Genomic DNA, 19,074 nt, shown 5'->3' on the forward strand with positions numbered 1-19,074 from the left:
TGAGTTTGAGGCCAGCCTGGTCTACAGAGTGAGTTCCAGGACAGTCAGGGCTACACAGAGAAACCTTGTCTTGAAACTCCCCCCCCCCCAAAAAAAAAAAATGGAACCGCAGGGAGAAAAGGAAAGAACCGTGAGTGATAATTCTGCTTTATACTCTGAATTCAGTAGGGAATAACACTCTAATTTTGAAATACATGTAAAATATCATATAATCACTGCTCACTCAAAAAATATATATATCTGGAAACTCAACACCTGTAGGACCATAAAAGGCAGCCTGGTTTCTGGTTGAGCATAAGCTGGAAACTCTGGTGACCCTGAGGAACAGCAGGTGTTTCACCTGGTTCCCAGACACTAGGCTCCTGGCACGAGGTCGCAGTCTTCCACAGATTTGTGTCCTTCAGTCACATAAGGACAAGGCCCCAAGCACACCCACAGCTAGAAGAGGTCGTGTGGTCACATAGCCTCTCCCATACAAGGCCTCTCTGTGCATCTAGCCACGACTACCAAGCTTAACCAGCGGTCCATCGACAAGCCTAGGACGCCTAGCGGGATGCAGCCGGAGCTCCCCATCCCTTTACTCCCTCGGCCCCAGGCTAGATCCAGCCGGTGGACCCCCACTCCATTCTCAGCTCTTCCCCAGCTCCCAGCGGCACCTGGGTACCCAAGAGCCTGAGAACCAGACTGCCCCAGCATGCCTGCAGGCCCAGGGACCCCTGAGCCAGCTTCCACTAGCCCTGGTACCTCGGACTGTGCTTCCCCAACCCCAGAGCACTTGGCTTCCCATAGCCTGCCACCCACTGACCTGGCACCAGCGTGGGGTAAGCACACTCAAAACCCCTGTGTCCCGCCTCTCTGGGTGGCCCAAGCCCTGTGGCAGACCCTGGAAACTCTTCCATCTACTCACCAATGTTTAGCACAAGAGTACTGTCCACAGCCCATGTGTCAGAGTATGCATAAAATCAGACTTTTACATTGCTCCCACAGTATGTATGCACCCCATCTCCTATGAGAAGACATCCTTCAATCCTCTAGCCACGTAAGACACTAACCTGAATAATCTTCAAAGCTTGTCTGCTTATGAATTCGGTCAGGTTTGGAGAAACGAAAGAGAGTCCCTCCTGGTACTAACTCAAGGCCATTAACACTTGGAGTTGGCAGGCACTTCATGCTGTGTTCTCTTTCTTGCCTAGCTGAGAAAACAGAGTCCTTGTTGGCCTCTCTGCAACTAGTCTCAGAATATACTTATTATAATCATTTTTATCTTTTGTAAAGATTAGCTATATATTTTTATTGAACAGTTTATCTTTTGTATTATCTCCTCCTTCCCTTTCCTCCCTTTTACCACTTCCATGTGTCTCTCTAACTTGTTCCCTCTCAAATTAACGTCCTTTTTCTTTATCATTATTACCTATATATGTATGTATATACATATGTATATGTGAATATACATATGCACATATATGTACATAAATATATACATATACACATGTGTACATATATACATGTGTACACATATACACAAATATACATTTGTACATATATGCACATCTGCATACATACACATATCTGCATATATACCTAAATATATACCTAAATACACATATGCAATATAAACATATACACATACACATATATACCTATATACACATATATACATATGCACATGTGCACATATATACATATAGAACATGCTGAATCTATTTAGCATTGTTTGTATTTATGTGATTTTGAGGACTGAATAACCAATTAGGGGCCTTATTCCTGGGAACAAGTAATTTGCCCTCTCTTATCACTTCTTAGTCTCCTGTAGTTCTTTGTCTAGAGATACCAACACATGAGATTTCCTTCTTTCACGATAGCATGTCTACTGGTGTTATTCTTCAGCTCTGTTAAGGTGGATGCATTGTTGAGATATCGTGTGTGTAGCTTTCCTGTCATTTCTAGGAGATACATCCTATTTTCTGGTCCCCTGACTCATACTCCTCTTACTTGAGGTCTCCTGAGCCTTAGATGCAGGTGTTGTGCCATAGATGCTTCAGCTGGATCTAGGCATTCCATAATTACGTACTCTGACGAGGTATGAGTGTTTTTATACTGGTTCTGTCTGCTGTAAAGAGAGGCTTCTTTGATGAGATGTGAGAGCTACATTTGTTTGTGGGTACAGAAAGATAAGTATCTGGAATGAAGTTGGGAATTAAGTTGGATTAGTAACATGGCAGTAGACGATGCTTTATGACTCATAATCTCACCAGCCCTGGGAAGCTAGCTCCGTATCCAATACCAAGAATGACTGCCCTCCTGTAAGTGTGCCTTAAATCCAATGAGACAGCTTTTGGTTACAGCTAAGATATGAGTGTCACTGAGTGTCGCTACTGCACTGTAGGGATAGCTTGCTTGCTTTATCGGTCATTGTGATTCATAGGCATCACGGCTTGGCAAACTACAGCTGTTCCCCTGCAGCTTCTGAAGTATCTTCGGATACTACAAAAGCTAGTCCTCAGGAAAGAGCTGTTCATGTCAAATCTAGCTCAACTCTTCAAGTCCTGTGGCCGAAGCGTTTGCTGTCTTTAACAATGGCGGGTACCTTCGACTTCTGGGAGATAAGCAAGGGCGACCGCAGTAGAGTATATTGCCTTGGGAACCTCTTGGACTCCCCTGACCAGCAACTTCAAAGAGGGATTTTCATGCCTAGATTTTAGTCTACAAATCTCAGCAATAGGTAGCAATGTCAGCTCAAGCAGCATAGCTTCATTTTTTAAAAGAAAAAAAAATGCAATTTTAGGTTAATAAACTTTATAATTCTTTATTTTTGTTAAACATTGTCAGTGTTATTTTTCCCTCCCCATCTCTGTCCTTCTGATTTTCTTCTTTACCAATTAGTTCCCTGCCCGTGTCTCTCTTGTATCGCGTCATCCCTCTCGCTACAACCCCCCAATTATCCCTTTTTACTTTTCTTATTTCTGGAGTTACTCCAGGTTTTATACTCACGCCTGAGGATTTGGAGCTAGGAGCTACAGATGAGGAGGAACATACAGTGTTTATCTTTCTGGATCGGGTTCACTTTGTGCAATATGATCTTTCCTCAGTCCATCCACTTACCTGAAAAATTTATGATTTAATCTTAGTCTTACAACTGTGGAGTAATCCATTGTGTGTACACAACATTTTCATGACGCCTTCATCAACAGGACATTTAGATTGATTCTGCTCCCTAACTATTGCGAACAGGGCAGCAATGAACATGAATGAGCAGGTATCCATGAGAAAAGATGCCCATTCCTTTAGGCATATTCCAAGGAGTGGTGTAGCTTAATCATATGGTAAATGTATTTTTAGCTTTTTTGAGACTTCTCGCCTTCTCGCCATTTTTGCTTCTCAAATGTCCTGCCCAGCTGTCTCATTGAAATATCCACCCCTACTGAGAGTCACGTTTTCTATCTTGACCCCCAGCACACGCACATGCTTCTACAGAATCTTGTGATTCCTCCCTCCTAGCACACGTTTTTAGCTCTAATGTTTGAGCCAGTGTTATTCCTACGTGTATCATGTATCCCACTAGCCAATGGTGAGCTCCTATACAACAGAAATGTTAACATGAATGGTCTTGTCCTAATGGCACATTTCATTTATGCAGTGGGCACAATGCCATAGTGGACATACAGGGATGTAAGCCTTTGATCCCAACTGACTTCCATAGGGTTTCTCACCCTGTAATTCATGAGCATTATGACTTAGAACACATCACTTACCTAAGGATTCATCTCCTTTGCCTGTAGAAATAAGTAAACCATTATCTTCTTCATACAGACCTGAGTTATGACAGTGACCCACTCAGTGCCTGGAACACAAGGTCCATTTAAAGCATGCTGGCTCTATTGTCTCCAGGAAATCTTAGATTCCATTTCTCCTGAAGATATAAGTGGACTTGAGAGCAAAGTCAGTAATTCCTGGGTAAAATTTGTCTAAATTAAATATAGGCTAATCTAGTCCTTATGTGTAATTAGGTGACCAGAAAGTTCACAATTGTTCAAAAGTATAATTTTAAACATTTAAATTTCCATAATTGCTTGGAAACTTGATAATGAGTAAATATGACTAGACATGCTCAAACAAATAGTTTTTTTTTAAGAAGTACAAGAAGACACTTTGAAACCATACCAGTTTGCATTAGATAACATGTAAGTCAGTCCCTTTACACCTTGTAATTCCTCTTTTAGAAAACTTTGCCAAAGGCATTTTCCTGGAGTTTTCGCTAACGCACAGCCGATTTGCTAGAGAAACTTGAAAGCCAAGCAAGTTAAAATATTTTTAGATGGAAAAAAAAAAGAAAGAAAAGAAAAGCTGCAAGTGGGTGTGAACGATGAGACCCAGATGTGAAGCTGTGGGATGGTATTCCAGACACATCTGGCTGCTCTCTGGCCCCTGCGGTAGTGGTGTCAGTGTTTATAGACTTGCCTTTTCACATGTGACATAGTTAAACTTCAGATGGACAGTCTGGAGACTTCTGTGTTTATCTGGATGTTAGTTTCATTGAACGGGCTCTGAATCAAAGGCCTTGCTTAATAGGCTTTGAGTCATCTGCTAAGGAGCATTTTCTAATAAAGAGTGATGACTTCCCTTGGTGGCCACATCCATGTGTGCTGCAGGATGCCTCTGTAGCAACCAGTAAGCTGGAACTCTCTACAGTTGAAGGAATGAATGAGACACACTGACGACTTAGATCTAGCTATGGTTCATATGAAGGAAAAGGCAAAGTTTAGGTTCACATTAAGCATAGTTCAGTCTGAATGTGTACATAGTATAGCAAAGAGGAAGAGAAGACCAGATCATATGTGAGGCGAAGTTCATGTTACTAAAGTAATAAAGCTCATATGAAATGTGTAATAGAGCCACTCATGAGAAGCCCAGGTATGAATGGCATTTGTATGAAATGTGTTCTAACTTGGAAATCTCCCATGAGACTTCATATCTGTTTCTTAATGCTCAGTACAGAGTTCATGTAGGGTGAAAGATGTTTTCAACATCTCTTTAAAGCCTTCCTTCTTATTGCATGACTATGCTTCTTATCTTTAAGCATTTAGTATTTAGTTATTGTAGTGTTTGATAATAATGGAATTAATATTTATGCTGAGCACAGAGCTACTGAAGTAAAAGATACTTTCTAAGATAAAAATGATGAATTATTCAATAAACTTTTTTTACCTTAACACATCATATGTTTGTGTTTATTAAACTATGAGTTCACAGGTAAAACAACACAATAATAGCAAGAACACCAACACCCTAGTACTAATACTTAAGGACACTGCAATTTAGGGAAGAGAAACTGAGAAAGGAACATAATACAACTGAACAAGTGTTTTAATAGGGGCATAAAATCAAGGATGCTAAGAGGCAAGGGAGGGATAAATGGTTAGAATTACCTAGAGGACTTAGTATCTTTATTCAGTCTCAAATGTAATGAGATGAACAATACAGAAGGGGCTTCCAGTGAGCATGTGATCAGAATCATAGGTACAGAGGTAGCAGCTACGTGCTTCATGGTTAACTGCTACGTCTGGGTACAGTGTGTTTAAGAGTAAAAGAAAAAAAAAAGTCAAAAGACATTAAGCAGAAGCAATAGAGAAAGGCAGACCCAAAAGGATTCTACATGACTTGGATCATTCCCTTGAAAGCCATGGTGAGCCATTAATTGTCATGCTGAGGGTAACTTATCAAATACATACTTTACAAGTTCATCCTGACAAAGGTTCGAGTAGGGAGGATGTGGGCCCAGGCTATGGAAAGCCTGATATGATTGTGTCTTTTTATCTCTGAACCTATAGTTTGATAAATCCCAACCTATAATAACAGGCAGCAAGTCTGATACGTTCATCAGACAAGAGGGTGATTTTGGTGTCTCTGCCTTAATGAAACAAAACAAAATGTAAATTCAAAATGTGTGTAGTACATAGTGATAAATAGCATTTGGGGAAGCAGAAAAGGGACATGGAAAGATGAAAATAGACCATCGGGTTTGGCCAGTTAAGTGAATACCATGTATAAGGCACAAACATGGTGGAATACAGGTAGAGAAGTAAGCTCTGTGGTAAAGCCTGCGGAGTATATTGTCTATGTATTCCTTCTGGTATTGATAAGGTTTTGTTCATCCTGATCAAATCCCAGTGGGTAGTCAAATATTAATGCTTATAGCTCTGAGAAATAGCAAGCCTAGAAGACATTTAAAATTTACCAACATATTAAGCTTACAAAAAGCCATTGGCATCTACAGGATAACCTGGCAAGAAGGTGAAAATAAAAGGGAAAAAAATAAGAAGAAGGAGAATAGCCTTGTCTGGGAATGTATGTAACAAAAGGAGAATCTGCATGAGTTTTACAAAAGCAGCCAAGAAAGGAAATCAGAACAGAAAGTTGTCATGGAAACCAATATAGAAGGAGAAGGTAACCCATAGTGACTGATTCTGTAGGATCTGAGCATGTTTCCAGTTTAGTGACCATGCATGCACACGCAACAGTGAGAGACAGAAAGCAGGATGTGTTGATTTGATATTAAATGAGCCAAATCTTAAAAGGATACGACCACTTGAATTGTGAAACACAGCACACACATGTTGGATGAAAAATACTTATGAGCCAGTAGTGGTGCACACAGGTAGACAATATTGTAGACAAGGATGCAGTAGGGTCATGAGAAAATTCCTATGCTGTCGTCTTAATGCAATGAATCCTTGTGACCTCTTTCATTTAGTACCCTGAGCTGATGGTTGCTTCTTATAGCAACAACGAAGATGCCCCCCATGAACCAGATGGAGTGGCCCTGGTTTGGAACATGAAGTTCAAGAAAACCACACCAGAATATGTCTTCCACTGTCAGGTATGTGTCAGCAGAGTAAAAATAATTCCCATCTCCTACCACACCGAACACAGTTCGAGCTGCACTGCATCTGTCTTGGGTTGGGAAGAAGAACCGAGTTTAAAAATGGAATTGTTGACAATTTTGGAAATCCCCCCACAGTAACCTAATGTTTTTGGAAAGTGTCAGCCCTGCTCAAACAGTTAGGGAGCCTGGTTGGGAACTGTGTGTCATTCTTGTTCTATTTAAAACAGCCTCCATGAGGATGAGTTTATAAAGACCTCACACTCATGAAGAAATTGTGGTGTGCCACTTCCTCTGCTTAGGGGCAGCATATGCTAGCCCACCCATGTGGGCTCCCTGAAAGCATTACCAGCCTAGTTCCCTCCTGTCTCGGAAACACACTTCAATGGATGCTGCCGTTTCTAACTCTGTATGTGCCATATTGTTTGGGAGATACTGATACTTTTGGATCTGAGTTGGGGAAGCTTAACCACCAACATTACCTGAGTTGTTGAGAAAGATAGATATGCTGTTTCTACTTTGCAAGTGCAGATTGTATCAGAGCACTGGCGGGTGTATTACTCCCTGATTCTAATGACATGTGACTTCTCTTCTGTTTGACACACTGGCACTGAAATTAGGCCACACTTGGATGCATTCAGCTTTGTTCTATTGCCACGACTTTGCCCAAATGACAGGCCTTGGTGTTGGCCAGTATAGCAAGCCCTTTATTAATGAGTTTATGCATAGGAAAATGGAAAGCATGCATTCTGCCTCAAAATTTCAGTTCCTCAAATATTAGAATTTGGAAACTCCAAGAACTCTGAATGCACGCGTCTAAAGAGGCAAATCTGCTTGTCTCATCCTAGGACGCTTTGTGCCACGATATATCTAAGACCTGAGTATCTTTTTGAAGTGAAATATGTTTACACTTTAGAACATTATCAGATATAATTTGAGGAAAAGGAGCTGCTGGAGTAAAGGCCTAGCTTCAACGTGATTGAGTAACCTCTAACTCTGCCCATGTTTTTCTAATTTGCTATCTCACAAACGACTTAACAAGAAGTCTAGGCCTGCATAGTAAATAACCTTTATTTTTCTGAACCTTTGAAATGAAAACAGGTTTTTTTTTTTCTTTTACTTTCTTTCTTAAAAAAAAAAAAAAAAAAAAAAAAAGATTATCGAGTTTGTCAGCCTGATAGGCTCTTTTTGTAAACATAGAAACACAAAATTCTAATGCCGTTCAGTTTTAAGGGTTTGCTGAATTGCCAGGAAAATACTATAGGGCTTATGGGATAAGGAGAAGCACATTTTTGAAAGCCAGGGCCTTTTTAAACTGTTTTGATATACAGAAAGCATATCTTTAATTTTAAAACTCCAAGAAGTAGCCCATGCTGTTTCAGTCAATGCTTATGATGTTTATCATAACTTAAAGTTTTCTAATTCTATTAACTGAGTACTGGTGGCCTGTGGCAATAATGGGTAATATGGTTAATACTCACAACATTATATGGTAAACAAGCCAATGGGATCCTGATAACACTGAATAAAGAAGACCAAGTCTTTGAAAGTATCAGAACCTTTTTAATGATTTGTGTTGTCAGGTCACAAAGCTAATACCAGCACTGACTGAGGCAAGAAGCCTTTCTTCCTTTTCACGATGGTTTGGGTATCATTTACTAAAGACTTAAGTGGTCATTCAGCTTCAGTTTTAGTTTCTCATTTTGATGATCCAATATATGTGTTTTAGAAGAGAATGTGGTCCTGATTTGATTTGATTTTATTAAAATCCAGGCATTACATGAATAAGCAAGATAAAGTCACATAAGAGATACGAAAAGATATTGAATAAAATTTCTTCATCTTGGTGCTGGAGAGTTGGCTCAGAGGATACAGGCATTTGTTATTCCTGCAATGGATCCTGGCTTGATTCCGAGCTTGATTCCACTTGGAGGCTCACCACAGTCTTAGGCACCAGGCAGGCATGGGGTGTACAGCTATACGGATGCATAAAGCACTCATGCACATGAAATAAAATAAATCTAACAATAAAGAAACAAATAAACAAATAAATAAATGTAACTTTATAGATTCAGGGAGGGAAACAAAATCAAAAATCAAAACGTATCTTTTCATCTCCTAAACTGCCCCCACTGTCTTTAATTCATTAGATAACCAGAAGCAGAAATGACAATTTTAAGCTTTATCTTATATCTTCTGGAATATTTAGGATTCTACCCAAACTGGGTAATTTGATCGTCACTGGTTCTGAAGACTGTAAAGAGTCTAAAACTTTAGGTATCAAGACAAAGCTATTTATTTATATTTTTATTAGATATTTTCTTTATTTATATTTCAAATGTTATTCCCTTTCCTGGTTTCTCCTCTGAGAAACCCCTATCCCCTCGCCCTCCCCCTGCTTGTCAACCCACCCACTCCTAGACCTGGCATTCCCCGACACAGTGGCATAGAGCCTTCACAGGACCATGGGCCTCTCCTCCCATTGATGACCAACAAGGCTATCCTTTGTTGCGTATGCAACGGGAGCCATGGGTCCCTCCATGTGTGCTCTTTGGTTGCTGGTTTAGTCCCTGGAGCTCTGAGGGTACTTGTTGGTTCATATTGTTGTTACTCCTATGGGGCTGCAAACCCCTTCAGTACCTTGTGTACTTTCTCTAGCTCCTGCATTGGGGACACTGTATTCAGTCCAATGGTTGGCTGAGAGCATCCACCTCTGAATTTCTCAGGCACTGGCAGAGTCTCTCAGGAGACAGCTATATCAAGCTCCTGTCAGTCAGCACTTGTTGGCATCTACAATAGTGTCTGGGTTTGGTGACTGTATATGGGATGAATCCCCAGGTGGGGCAGTCTCTGGATGGCCTTTCCTTCAGTTTCTGCTCCACACTTTGTCTCTGTATCTCCTCCCATGGATATTTTGTTCCCCTTCTAAGAAGGACTAAAGCATCCACACTTTGGTCTTCCTTCTTCTTGAGCTTCTTGTGGTCTGTTTACTGTATCTTCGGTATTCTGAGCTTCTGGGCTAATATCCACTTATCAGTGAGTGTTTATCATGTGTGTTCTTTTGTGATTGGGTTATCTCACTCAGGATGATATTTTCTAGTTCCATCCATTTGCCTAAGAATTTTATAAATTCATTGTTTTTAATAGCTGTACCACATTTTCTGTTTCCATTCTTCTGTTGAGGGATATTCCAGCTTCTGGCTATTATAATTAAGGCTGCTGTGAACATAGTGGAGCATATGTCCTTATTACATGTTAAAACATTGTATCCTAGATTTCCTGGATGTTTTGGGTTAGGAGCTTTTTGCCTTTTGTATTTTCTTTGACTGTTGTGTCAATGTTTTCTTTTTTTTCCAATTTTTATTAGGTATTTATTTCATTTACTTTTTTATTAGATATTTTCTCTATTTACATTTCAAATGCTATCCCGAAAGTTCCCTATACCCTCCCCCCACCCCTGCTCCCTTACCCACCCACTCCCACTTCTTGGCCCTGGTATTCCCCTGTGCTGGGTCATATAAAGTTTGCAAGACCAAGGGGCCTCTCTTCCCAATGATGGCCGATTAGGCCATCTTCTGATCTGCTTGTGGACGTTGTACATCGTGGTGCGGAGCCTAGTGCGCACCACGATGTACAACGTCCACAAGCAGTGTCTCTGTACCTATATCCTTTCATGGGTATTTTGTTCCTTATTCTAAGGAGGAATGAAGTATCCACACGATGGTCTTCCTTCTTGGTTTTCTTGTGTTTTGCAAAATGTATCTTGGGTATTCTAAGTTTCTGGGCTAATATCCGCTTATCAGTGAGTGCATATCTAGTGACTTCTTTTGTAATTAGGTTGCCTCACTAAGGATGATATCCTCCCATTGTTTTAAATAGCTGAGTAGTACTCCATTGTGTAAATGTACCACATTTTCTGTATCCATTCCTCTACTGAGGGACATCTGGGTTCTTTCCAGCTTCTGGCTATTATAAATAAGGCTGCTATGAACATAGTGGAGCATGTTTCCTTATTACAGTTGGAACAACTTCTGAGTATATGCCCAGGAGAGATATTGCTGGATCCTCCGGTAGTACTATGTCCAATTTTTCTACGGTATCTTCTGAACCTGAGATTCTCTCTTCCATTTCTTGTGTTCTGTTGGTGATGCTTGAATCTATGTCTCCTGGTTTCTTTCCTAGGTTTTCTATCTCCAGAGTTGTCTCCCTTTGTGATTTCTTTACTGTTATATTTCCATTTTTAGATCCTGGATGGTTTTGTTCAGTTCCTTTACCTGTTTGGTTGTGTTTTCCTGTAACTCTTTAAGGGATTTTTGTGTTTCCTCCTTAAGATCTTCTACCTCTTTACCTGTGTTCTCTTGTATTTCCTTAAGGGAATTTTTTATGTCCTTCTTAAATTCCTCTATTATGAGATGTACTTTTAAATCAGAGTCTTGCTTTTCTGGTGTGTCGGGGTAACCAGGGTTTGCTGTGGTGAGAGAACTGGGTTCTGATGATACCAAGTAATCCTGGTTTCTGTTGCTTATGTTCTTGTGCTTGCCTTTAGCCATCTGGTTATCTCTGGTATTAGCTGGTCTTGCTGTCTCTGACTTTGGCTTGTCCCTCTTGCAAGCCTGTGTGGTAGTACTCTTGGGATACCAGTTCTTTTCAGGAGGAATTTGGGTATGGAGAGCTGTGATCAGCTCTGTGGTTTAGACAGAAACCAGAAGGGTCCTTTCCCCAGCTGGTCCTTGATTCCTGTGTCCTGATGACTGTGTGAGAGTTCCTCTTGTGCCAGGAATTTGAAGAGAAGTGGTGGTCTTACCTATGCTTGAAGGTGTGTAGGTACTCCTAGGAGACCAGCTCTCTCCTGGCCGTATTTGTGTAAGTAGCTCTGTGGTACAGGATCAGCTCTGGGTGCAGATGAAGTCAGGAAGACTCCCACCCCATGCTACATCTTGGTTCCTGTGTCCTGGGGGATCCGGATGGGTTCCTCTGAGCAGCAGTCATGATCCTACCTCCACTCAGAGGCCTGTCTGCACTCCTAGGAGGCTTGCTCCATCCCAGTGCTATTTGGGTATGGAGCCCTGTGGCAGAGGATCTGCTACAGGCAGAGATGGAAATGGGAAGGCTCCCCAAGTCAAAACTATTTTACTTAGCTACATGTGTATCTGAAGATAGGTAATAGCAGAACTATGCTCTCAAATATCAAATAGGCAGTTTGTGTAAGTGACCTAGATATTCATAAAAGACTAATTTAGGAAATCATATATTAAAAAAAATCATCCTACCTGCATAATGCAGTTATACTATACTGTCTAGTTTGTGCCATTATTTAGCAGAGCTTAAGCATTCTAACTAAAGCAACTGCAGGGACCAAACTGTAGAACCGGTTTTCTGAAAGGTGAAAAGAATGAGTTGTGAGCCCTTGAAAGGAAGGAGATACTGGGAGACTTGACAGTCAGTTCTCTACATCCTCTGGTTCCGTGAGCATGAAGTCAACTCACTGTGGTCTGAGAATATCTGAAAATAAACCATCTCTACCAAACACACACAGACTTTTTGTCATTATTCTCTGAGGAATATAGTAATAATATGTGTGCCATTCATATTGCATTAGTTACTGCAAATAGTCTAGAGAATGCTTTAAGCATACAGGGAAATATGTACAAGTTATATGCACATATCATAAAGATTTATATCACATTTCATAAAGATTTGTGCATCTACAGATATTTAAAGGAAGGAAGGTCCTGAAACCAGTTGCCCCAATAATACTGAGGCACAACTCTATAGAATCCTTCTAAAGATTCCCAAGATATATTAGGCCAGGTTTTGTTGGTTTTATTTTCACAGAAAAATAGAACCAATCAGAAATATATATATATCAGATATTCAAGAGATAAAGTTATATTTTGAAAGGTAGGGGAGAGAGAGAGAGAGAGAGAGAGAGAGAGAGAGAGAGAGAGAGAGAGAGAGAGACTTTTAAATGAATTTGTTCATAAATTTGGAGGGTGGGCAAGCCTAGAATATGTAGAGCTGGCCAAAGGGTAGAATTTAGGTAGTGGGGGATGTTGTGGTCCAGAGGCTGAAATCTGAAATCTGTAGGACAGGCCAGCGAGTAAGAACTTCCATGCTACTAACAGAACCAGTTCTTCTTTGAAGAACTCCAGCTTCCTCTCTGAAGGCCTTCAGCAGATTAGGTGAATCCTCTCTCATTACGGAGAATAATCTGCTTTACTCAAACTACTGGTTTAAGTATTAATAATGTCTAAAATATACTTTCCACTGACATCTAGACTACTGTTTCATCTATAAACTGGGCACCATAGGGTAGCCAAGTTGACACAAAGGTAATACCTTTATTTCATCCAAAGCAACCCAGGATAGTCAAGCTAATGGCAGGTCACTTTGGAATAGCAAGCAAATACGTTCATCTGGAAAGCTTAACTTGAAGAGAATATGAGCATCCCTTGCTGATGACAAAACACATGTTTGAGGTAGTGGGGAACATGTCTACAGTACTAAATCATTTCACATATACAAGTGTTGAGACTTCTTGGCATTTGTTATCACAACCTCTCAGTGACTGCAGACTAGAAACTGGCTCCAAAGAATGATGAAACAAGATAAGCATCCACAGGTAGAAAAGCTAAGTAGAAATCAGTTGGCATTTCCTCAAAAGACCATATCCCGAGTCATTCTGGACCAGTAAGGGTTGAAACCACATGACCATGTGTGACCTTCTGCTGTGGAGGGAGGAGCCTGAATAGAGAAGAAATGAAGCAAACTGAGCCTTTACTTCGGCTGACTATGACAGCCACCTGGGTGACTTTAGAAGAACTGATGCCTGGGTTGCAACCTCAAAAATTACCTTAAGAATCCTTTATCCCTGGGTTCTGCTCTGTGCAATCCTTGTGTACTTTGTGGTGTCAATGGGCAAGCACTATACCTATAGCAGAACACCAAAGCTCCCTGGCAGCTTGGCACTGATAAACTATCAGATTATTATCTTCTAACCTGACAGAGAAATTCAGAGAGCCAACAGAACTCAAATTAATGTGAGAAAGGCGGCTTGGTAGCAAACGCCTACAATCTAGCACTCTGGGTGTATGTGGGTAATGAGGGTACATTTCTTTTTTTTTTTTAGCTCCGTGGTAGCCAGTGCTACAAAACAAATAAAAGTCATATATATCTGAGAAAGCAAATGCCCTCCCCTGCAATATATGACTTCTCTCCTTTTCTGACCTTTGACAAATTTTGTTTGTTAAAGCCAGTATTTTCACGATGCTAGCTCACCAAAACCAAGTCAGTTGAATCCTTTCTCTCTCTCTCTCTCTCTCTCTCTCTCTCTCTCCTCTGTCTCTGTCTCTCTCTGTCTCTCTGTCTCTCTGTCTCTCTCTCTCTCTGTCTCTCTCTCTCTCTCTCTCTCTCCCCTGTGCTGTGGCTCTCTGGTAATTTAAAGATAAGATGAATAGTTTGCTTGCTAAGACGTAGGACAGGGAGTAGGAAAAGGATGGGACATATTAAGGAGCTGATACTTCCTTCACTGTAGCTAATGGTTTCTTGTAACTCCTTCCTAAGCTTCTGCTACATAATTGCAAACAAATCCCGGGTGGCGCAGAAAACCATTGTTTCAGGAAACACTCTTCCATTCCTCTTCCTTCTGCAAGGCCTGACAAGCTTTCAGTCTCTTCATGCAAAGCTTTCATATGGAAGTTTGTTGGGTTTTTGGTTTTTTTGTTTTTTTTGTTTTTGGGTTTTTTTTTTTGTTTGTTTTTTCTGTTGTGAATAGGAAGGCCAAATACTTTCTCCCTCCATGGGCGGCTTCATGTGTCTACTACACTAAATTTTTCATGTGGGCACGGGGCCTGCATTTTCTATTTTCATTTCAATAAAAGCTGTCTATACTTGGAAAATAGCGGTGCGCTCTGCTTAAAAAATCAGCCACGCGGCCCCATCGCAGTCTGGCAGTGCTCCTGCTGCTTTCTGTAGTGGCTTCACACACTCTCATTAGATTATATGTCTGGCCACCCCGCATTGCTCACTCTGGTGTGGTCGTTCTCTTTAAAACGGAATGAGGAGAATCAGAAATATATATCTTAGAATTATCTGCATTGAACTAAGTAAAAAGTGCTTTGCATAGTGGCTTAGTGTGGTCGGAGGGTTTTCTTTCCTTTCTTTCTTTCTTTCTTTCTTTCTTTCTTTCTTTCTTTCTTTCTTTCTTTCTTTCTCTTTTGCTATTTTTCCTGATTTGGCTTCTTTGTTCGGGGCCTCTCCTCTTTTTCAGGATCTTCTGGCAATTGCCTGCAACTGACTGTGGCTAACCCACTACAGTTCGGGGAGGAAGGCAAAACTTGAAGCACGGTGATGTCGGTTGACCTTACTGGTGCCAGTGTTAAAAACCCCCGGTTATATTTTTTTCCCTATGTGTGGCCTCTCTTCTCATTAAGATTCTGCAAAGATTACAGATAGAGTTGGAGCTGGTGGCCTCAGATGCCCAGCCTTTGGGTCTGCTAAGGATCCCAGGGACCTCAAAGAGAGTCCTCCTTGTGAGGAATAATGCTAAACCAGGACAGTGTCTGGGTTGGTGGGGCCAGGACAGAAAGTCAGACACTGCAGCTACACTCCTGGCTGACAATACAGCTTGCTGATCCTTGCTGGTCCTGCTGGCCCAATTATGCTCCCTGGTCCTATAAAGAGGCCTTTTCCAGTCTCTACTTTTCTAGTAGGATTGTGAGGTTCATTTTAATTGGGTCAATTTCCCAACAAATTATGTCCCTGACATGCATAGTCCAAATCTATAAAGCAGTATTGTATAAAAAAAAAATTGTTGGACACAGAGCTCTAAATGAATTTACATTTCTTTTCTAAAGTATATTTTAACTAAGAAATATTAGGGTATGTCTTGTGCTTTTTTCTTTAATACGAAAGGACTAACTTTCTTAGGAACAATCTGAGAAAACTGTTTTTAAGCAAGTCTCTTGATTTGCTTACAAGGTCCTTATTAGCAACCAGAAAGGAAACAGGAAAAAGAATAGAAGATTTTTTGAAGATCCGTGTTTCATATTTCTTGTAAGGTCCTGACATTCCAACTGAAACATATATAGGTGCTTTGTAATGGGAAAATCAACTCCATGGTCAAGAACATGCAGGCCAAGGAGAGACCCAGTTTTCAAATGAGATGTTTGATACACCCGAGTCACCAAACAGAAGAGGATTTTGTCACAGCTCTTCTGTAGCTATGACACACATTTCATAGTACAGAGTTATGAAAAACTAAAGATTACCTATAAGAACATAAAGGTAAAATTAACTCCGAATTGAAAAAAGAGAAAAAAACACAAAACAAAACAAAACAAAACAACAAAACAAAACAAAACAAAACAAAACACTAGAGTGTCATGGGTCGGATGAGAGGAATAGGCCTAACTGACTTTAAATGTGCAGGCTGACATGAAATGTGGACATGAGAAAAACACTGCTTTCACGCAACTAAATGTGACTGGTCTGATGATTGAGACTTGATCTAGATAGTGGTTCTTATTAAATGAAACAGAAGTCACTCCATCATTCATTTGGCCCAAGAAGCTAGAAGCAGAAAGTCAGCCTTGCTTTCATTCATCATCTACCCTCTATTTGGGTCTTTTCCAAAGGGGGACACAAGGACTTGGCACAGAGGTGCATAGCGCTAATCTTAGCAATGAGGAGGCAAAGGCCGGTGGATCGGTGTGAGGTCAGCCTGGCCCATGTGGCAAGTTCCAGGTCAGCCAGGGCTACACAGTGAGAACCTAATTGCAAACAAATAACACCAAGAAGTGGAATTAGATATTGAGATAGATCTTGGGTGAGATGGATTGTTATATAGGTTATAGCAAAGAGATGGAGTTCAAGGTGCTTCCTCATCTGAACACAACAGCCAAGGGCTGTGCATATGTTCCTGAATGCTAGTGACCAAGAAGCAGTGACTGACTTGATGCTACCATTAAATAATCATATAGCTTCTGAGCAAACTGTTTTTAAATAGTTTCTTCATCTTGCTATAGCACACATCAAGCTAAAGCTTTCTGTTAGGATAACTAAAGGTATCCTACGAATATGTATTCATGATAATAAAGGTGTTCCATTAATGTGCATATATACATCTAGATGTGGACATCAGAATTTTATATGGCATCCATTCTCCTAAATGTCCTTCCCTCCTCTTCCCCATTTGTGCTATAGCCCCCTTGATCGATTTTCTCCATCTGTGCTTCAAGAGATTGGCCCCAAGAATTGGTCCTGTCTGTCACAACCAGCAGGCAGTATGAACAGCTTCTCCGGCCTATGACATCCACATCCATCTTCATTCCCCTGGTCCCTCGGTAGCTATTCACCAAGTCAGGGAAACCTTGATTTGGGTATGGCACTGAGGAAGAGTATTCTGAGTGGCTCAGGATTAATCAGGAAAGGGGTCTATACTCTTCTTAAGATAACTGTGTTGACAAAATACAACATACAAGCCAGCGAGACAGTTCAGCAGACAAAGATTTCTGCAACCATGTTTAATTACCTAAGTTTCACCCTCCAGACCTTCGTGGTGGATGAAAAGACCCAACTCCAGCAAGTTGTTATCTAGTACAACAAAAGCACTATGGCATTCATGTGCATAAATATGCGCATGTGCGCGCGCGCACACACACACACACACACACACACACACACACAGTGCACTATGTGTATGCATATACAGCTCATCTTCTACCATCTGAGGACACAGAAAGGCAGCAAGCTCTCAGATGCTTCTTCCATTAACACTGATCCTATCTTATTAGAACCCTACTTTGTGAGCTCATGACTTTTAAATATGCACAGTTACCAGATGTCATCCCATCTATTGTTAGAGCATCAGCATAATGCATTTAGAGGACCAGGGGCACAGGTCAGTCCACAACAATAAGTGGAAGAACACTGCATATTCTTCATTCACTAATATTGCAGAAGAGGTTCCCTGGGAAGAAACTGAAACCTAGCTAAATATCCTTATTCTCTTACTTAGCTGTAACCTTGGAAAGGTTTTGAAAATTCATCCATTCGTTCAACAAATTTTTACAGGATACCCACCATAACCATTCCCACGAGGCAACAGTTGGTTGAGATTCTGAAGTAGCTATCCCTTCTCCATAAAAATTTCTGACCTACTTGGTCTTCACCAGACTTCACTTTTAAGCACCTGGCCTACACTCCTCAGGAATAGGAGTTGTTTGGACCCTGTTAGTGTTGGCTAGACTAGTTTATGTGCCCCTTTTATGCACATGTGAAGGAAACAGGAACACAAGACCAGAATCTGCTCATCCCAGACATTTAACCATTGCTTTCCAGACTGAATGATTATGAGAAAGTTTCTAAGTCATGGGAAGTAGTTAAGTATATGCTTAGGTAAGTGTATATGGGCTACAGAGCCTGGAATTATGATTTACATCTAAAATTTACACACTACCTTGGACAAATCAAAGGCTTGTTAATGAGACTGAAATAAGTGAGCACATATGAAACACTTGTATGGGACACACTTTAAGTGTCCAGTGGAAAGCAGCTACAGTTATTACTTAAGGTACAAGAATAAGTTTCAAAATCTGTAATAATCTGTATGCGCTGCCTAAATGGCAATGTCTTTAGTTTCTGAATGGAAAAGATTGTGACTGAAGGGTTCCAAGAGAAAGAATGAGGGCAGCCAGGCAGCAGGAAATATGGGGGAAAACATTTTTACTCTGAGGACAGAGTGAACTAACTAGTAACTGTCAGGGATGCCTGGATTTCCGTGGATTAAATGCCTGCTGTTCCTCCTTGTTGGGTTGGATGAGAGGCCTTTATTTTTGTTGTTGTTGTTGTTTTCTGTTTTGGATTACCTTCTCATACTGATGCCCTCAGTTTTATCATGAAACTCATAGCCTCATAGCTCATGTGGCTGTCTGGAGTCCCGTGTAGAATAGCATGGCTATTTGTTGTCTTTCCTAGAGATGTGTAAGCGTGGACACTCTTGAGCATTTTCTTCATCCTTCTTCAGATACCTGGGGGCAGGTTTAAAGGCATGTCAACAGTATCACGTGGTCTCAGGAGGACAGTGTTTTCCCTCACAGCTCTATAAAAGACTGAAATAGAATCCCCTCTTAATCATTTATTTCTAAAATGCACCTTCTCTCTCTCTCTCTCTCTCTCTCTCTCTCTCTCTCTCT

General features: G+C 40.8%; 1 protein-coding gene across 7 annotated transcripts in view; it reads left to right on the forward strand.

Moving 5' to 3' along the window:
* Dync1i1 (dynein cytoplasmic 1 intermediate chain 1) overlaps positions 1-19,074 on the forward strand; it is a 302,449-nt gene that overhangs the window by 187,790 nt on the left and 95,585 nt on the right. For all 7 annotated transcript variants that reach the window (XM_021191724.1, XM_021191723.1, XM_021191726.1 and 4 more), the window contains one exon: positions 6,752-6,877. In XM_021191724.1, coding sequence (XP_021047383.1) covers positions 6,752-6,877 — 126 coding nt within the window. The remainder of the gene's footprint in view (positions 1-6,751; positions 6,878-19,074) is intronic.

This window comes from Mus pahari, chromosome 2 (genome assembly GCF_900095145.1).
Source record: "Mus pahari chromosome 2, PAHARI_EIJ_v1.1, whole genome shotgun sequence".
Classification (NCBI taxonomy): domain Eukaryota; kingdom Metazoa; phylum Chordata; class Mammalia; order Rodentia; family Muridae; genus Mus; species Mus pahari.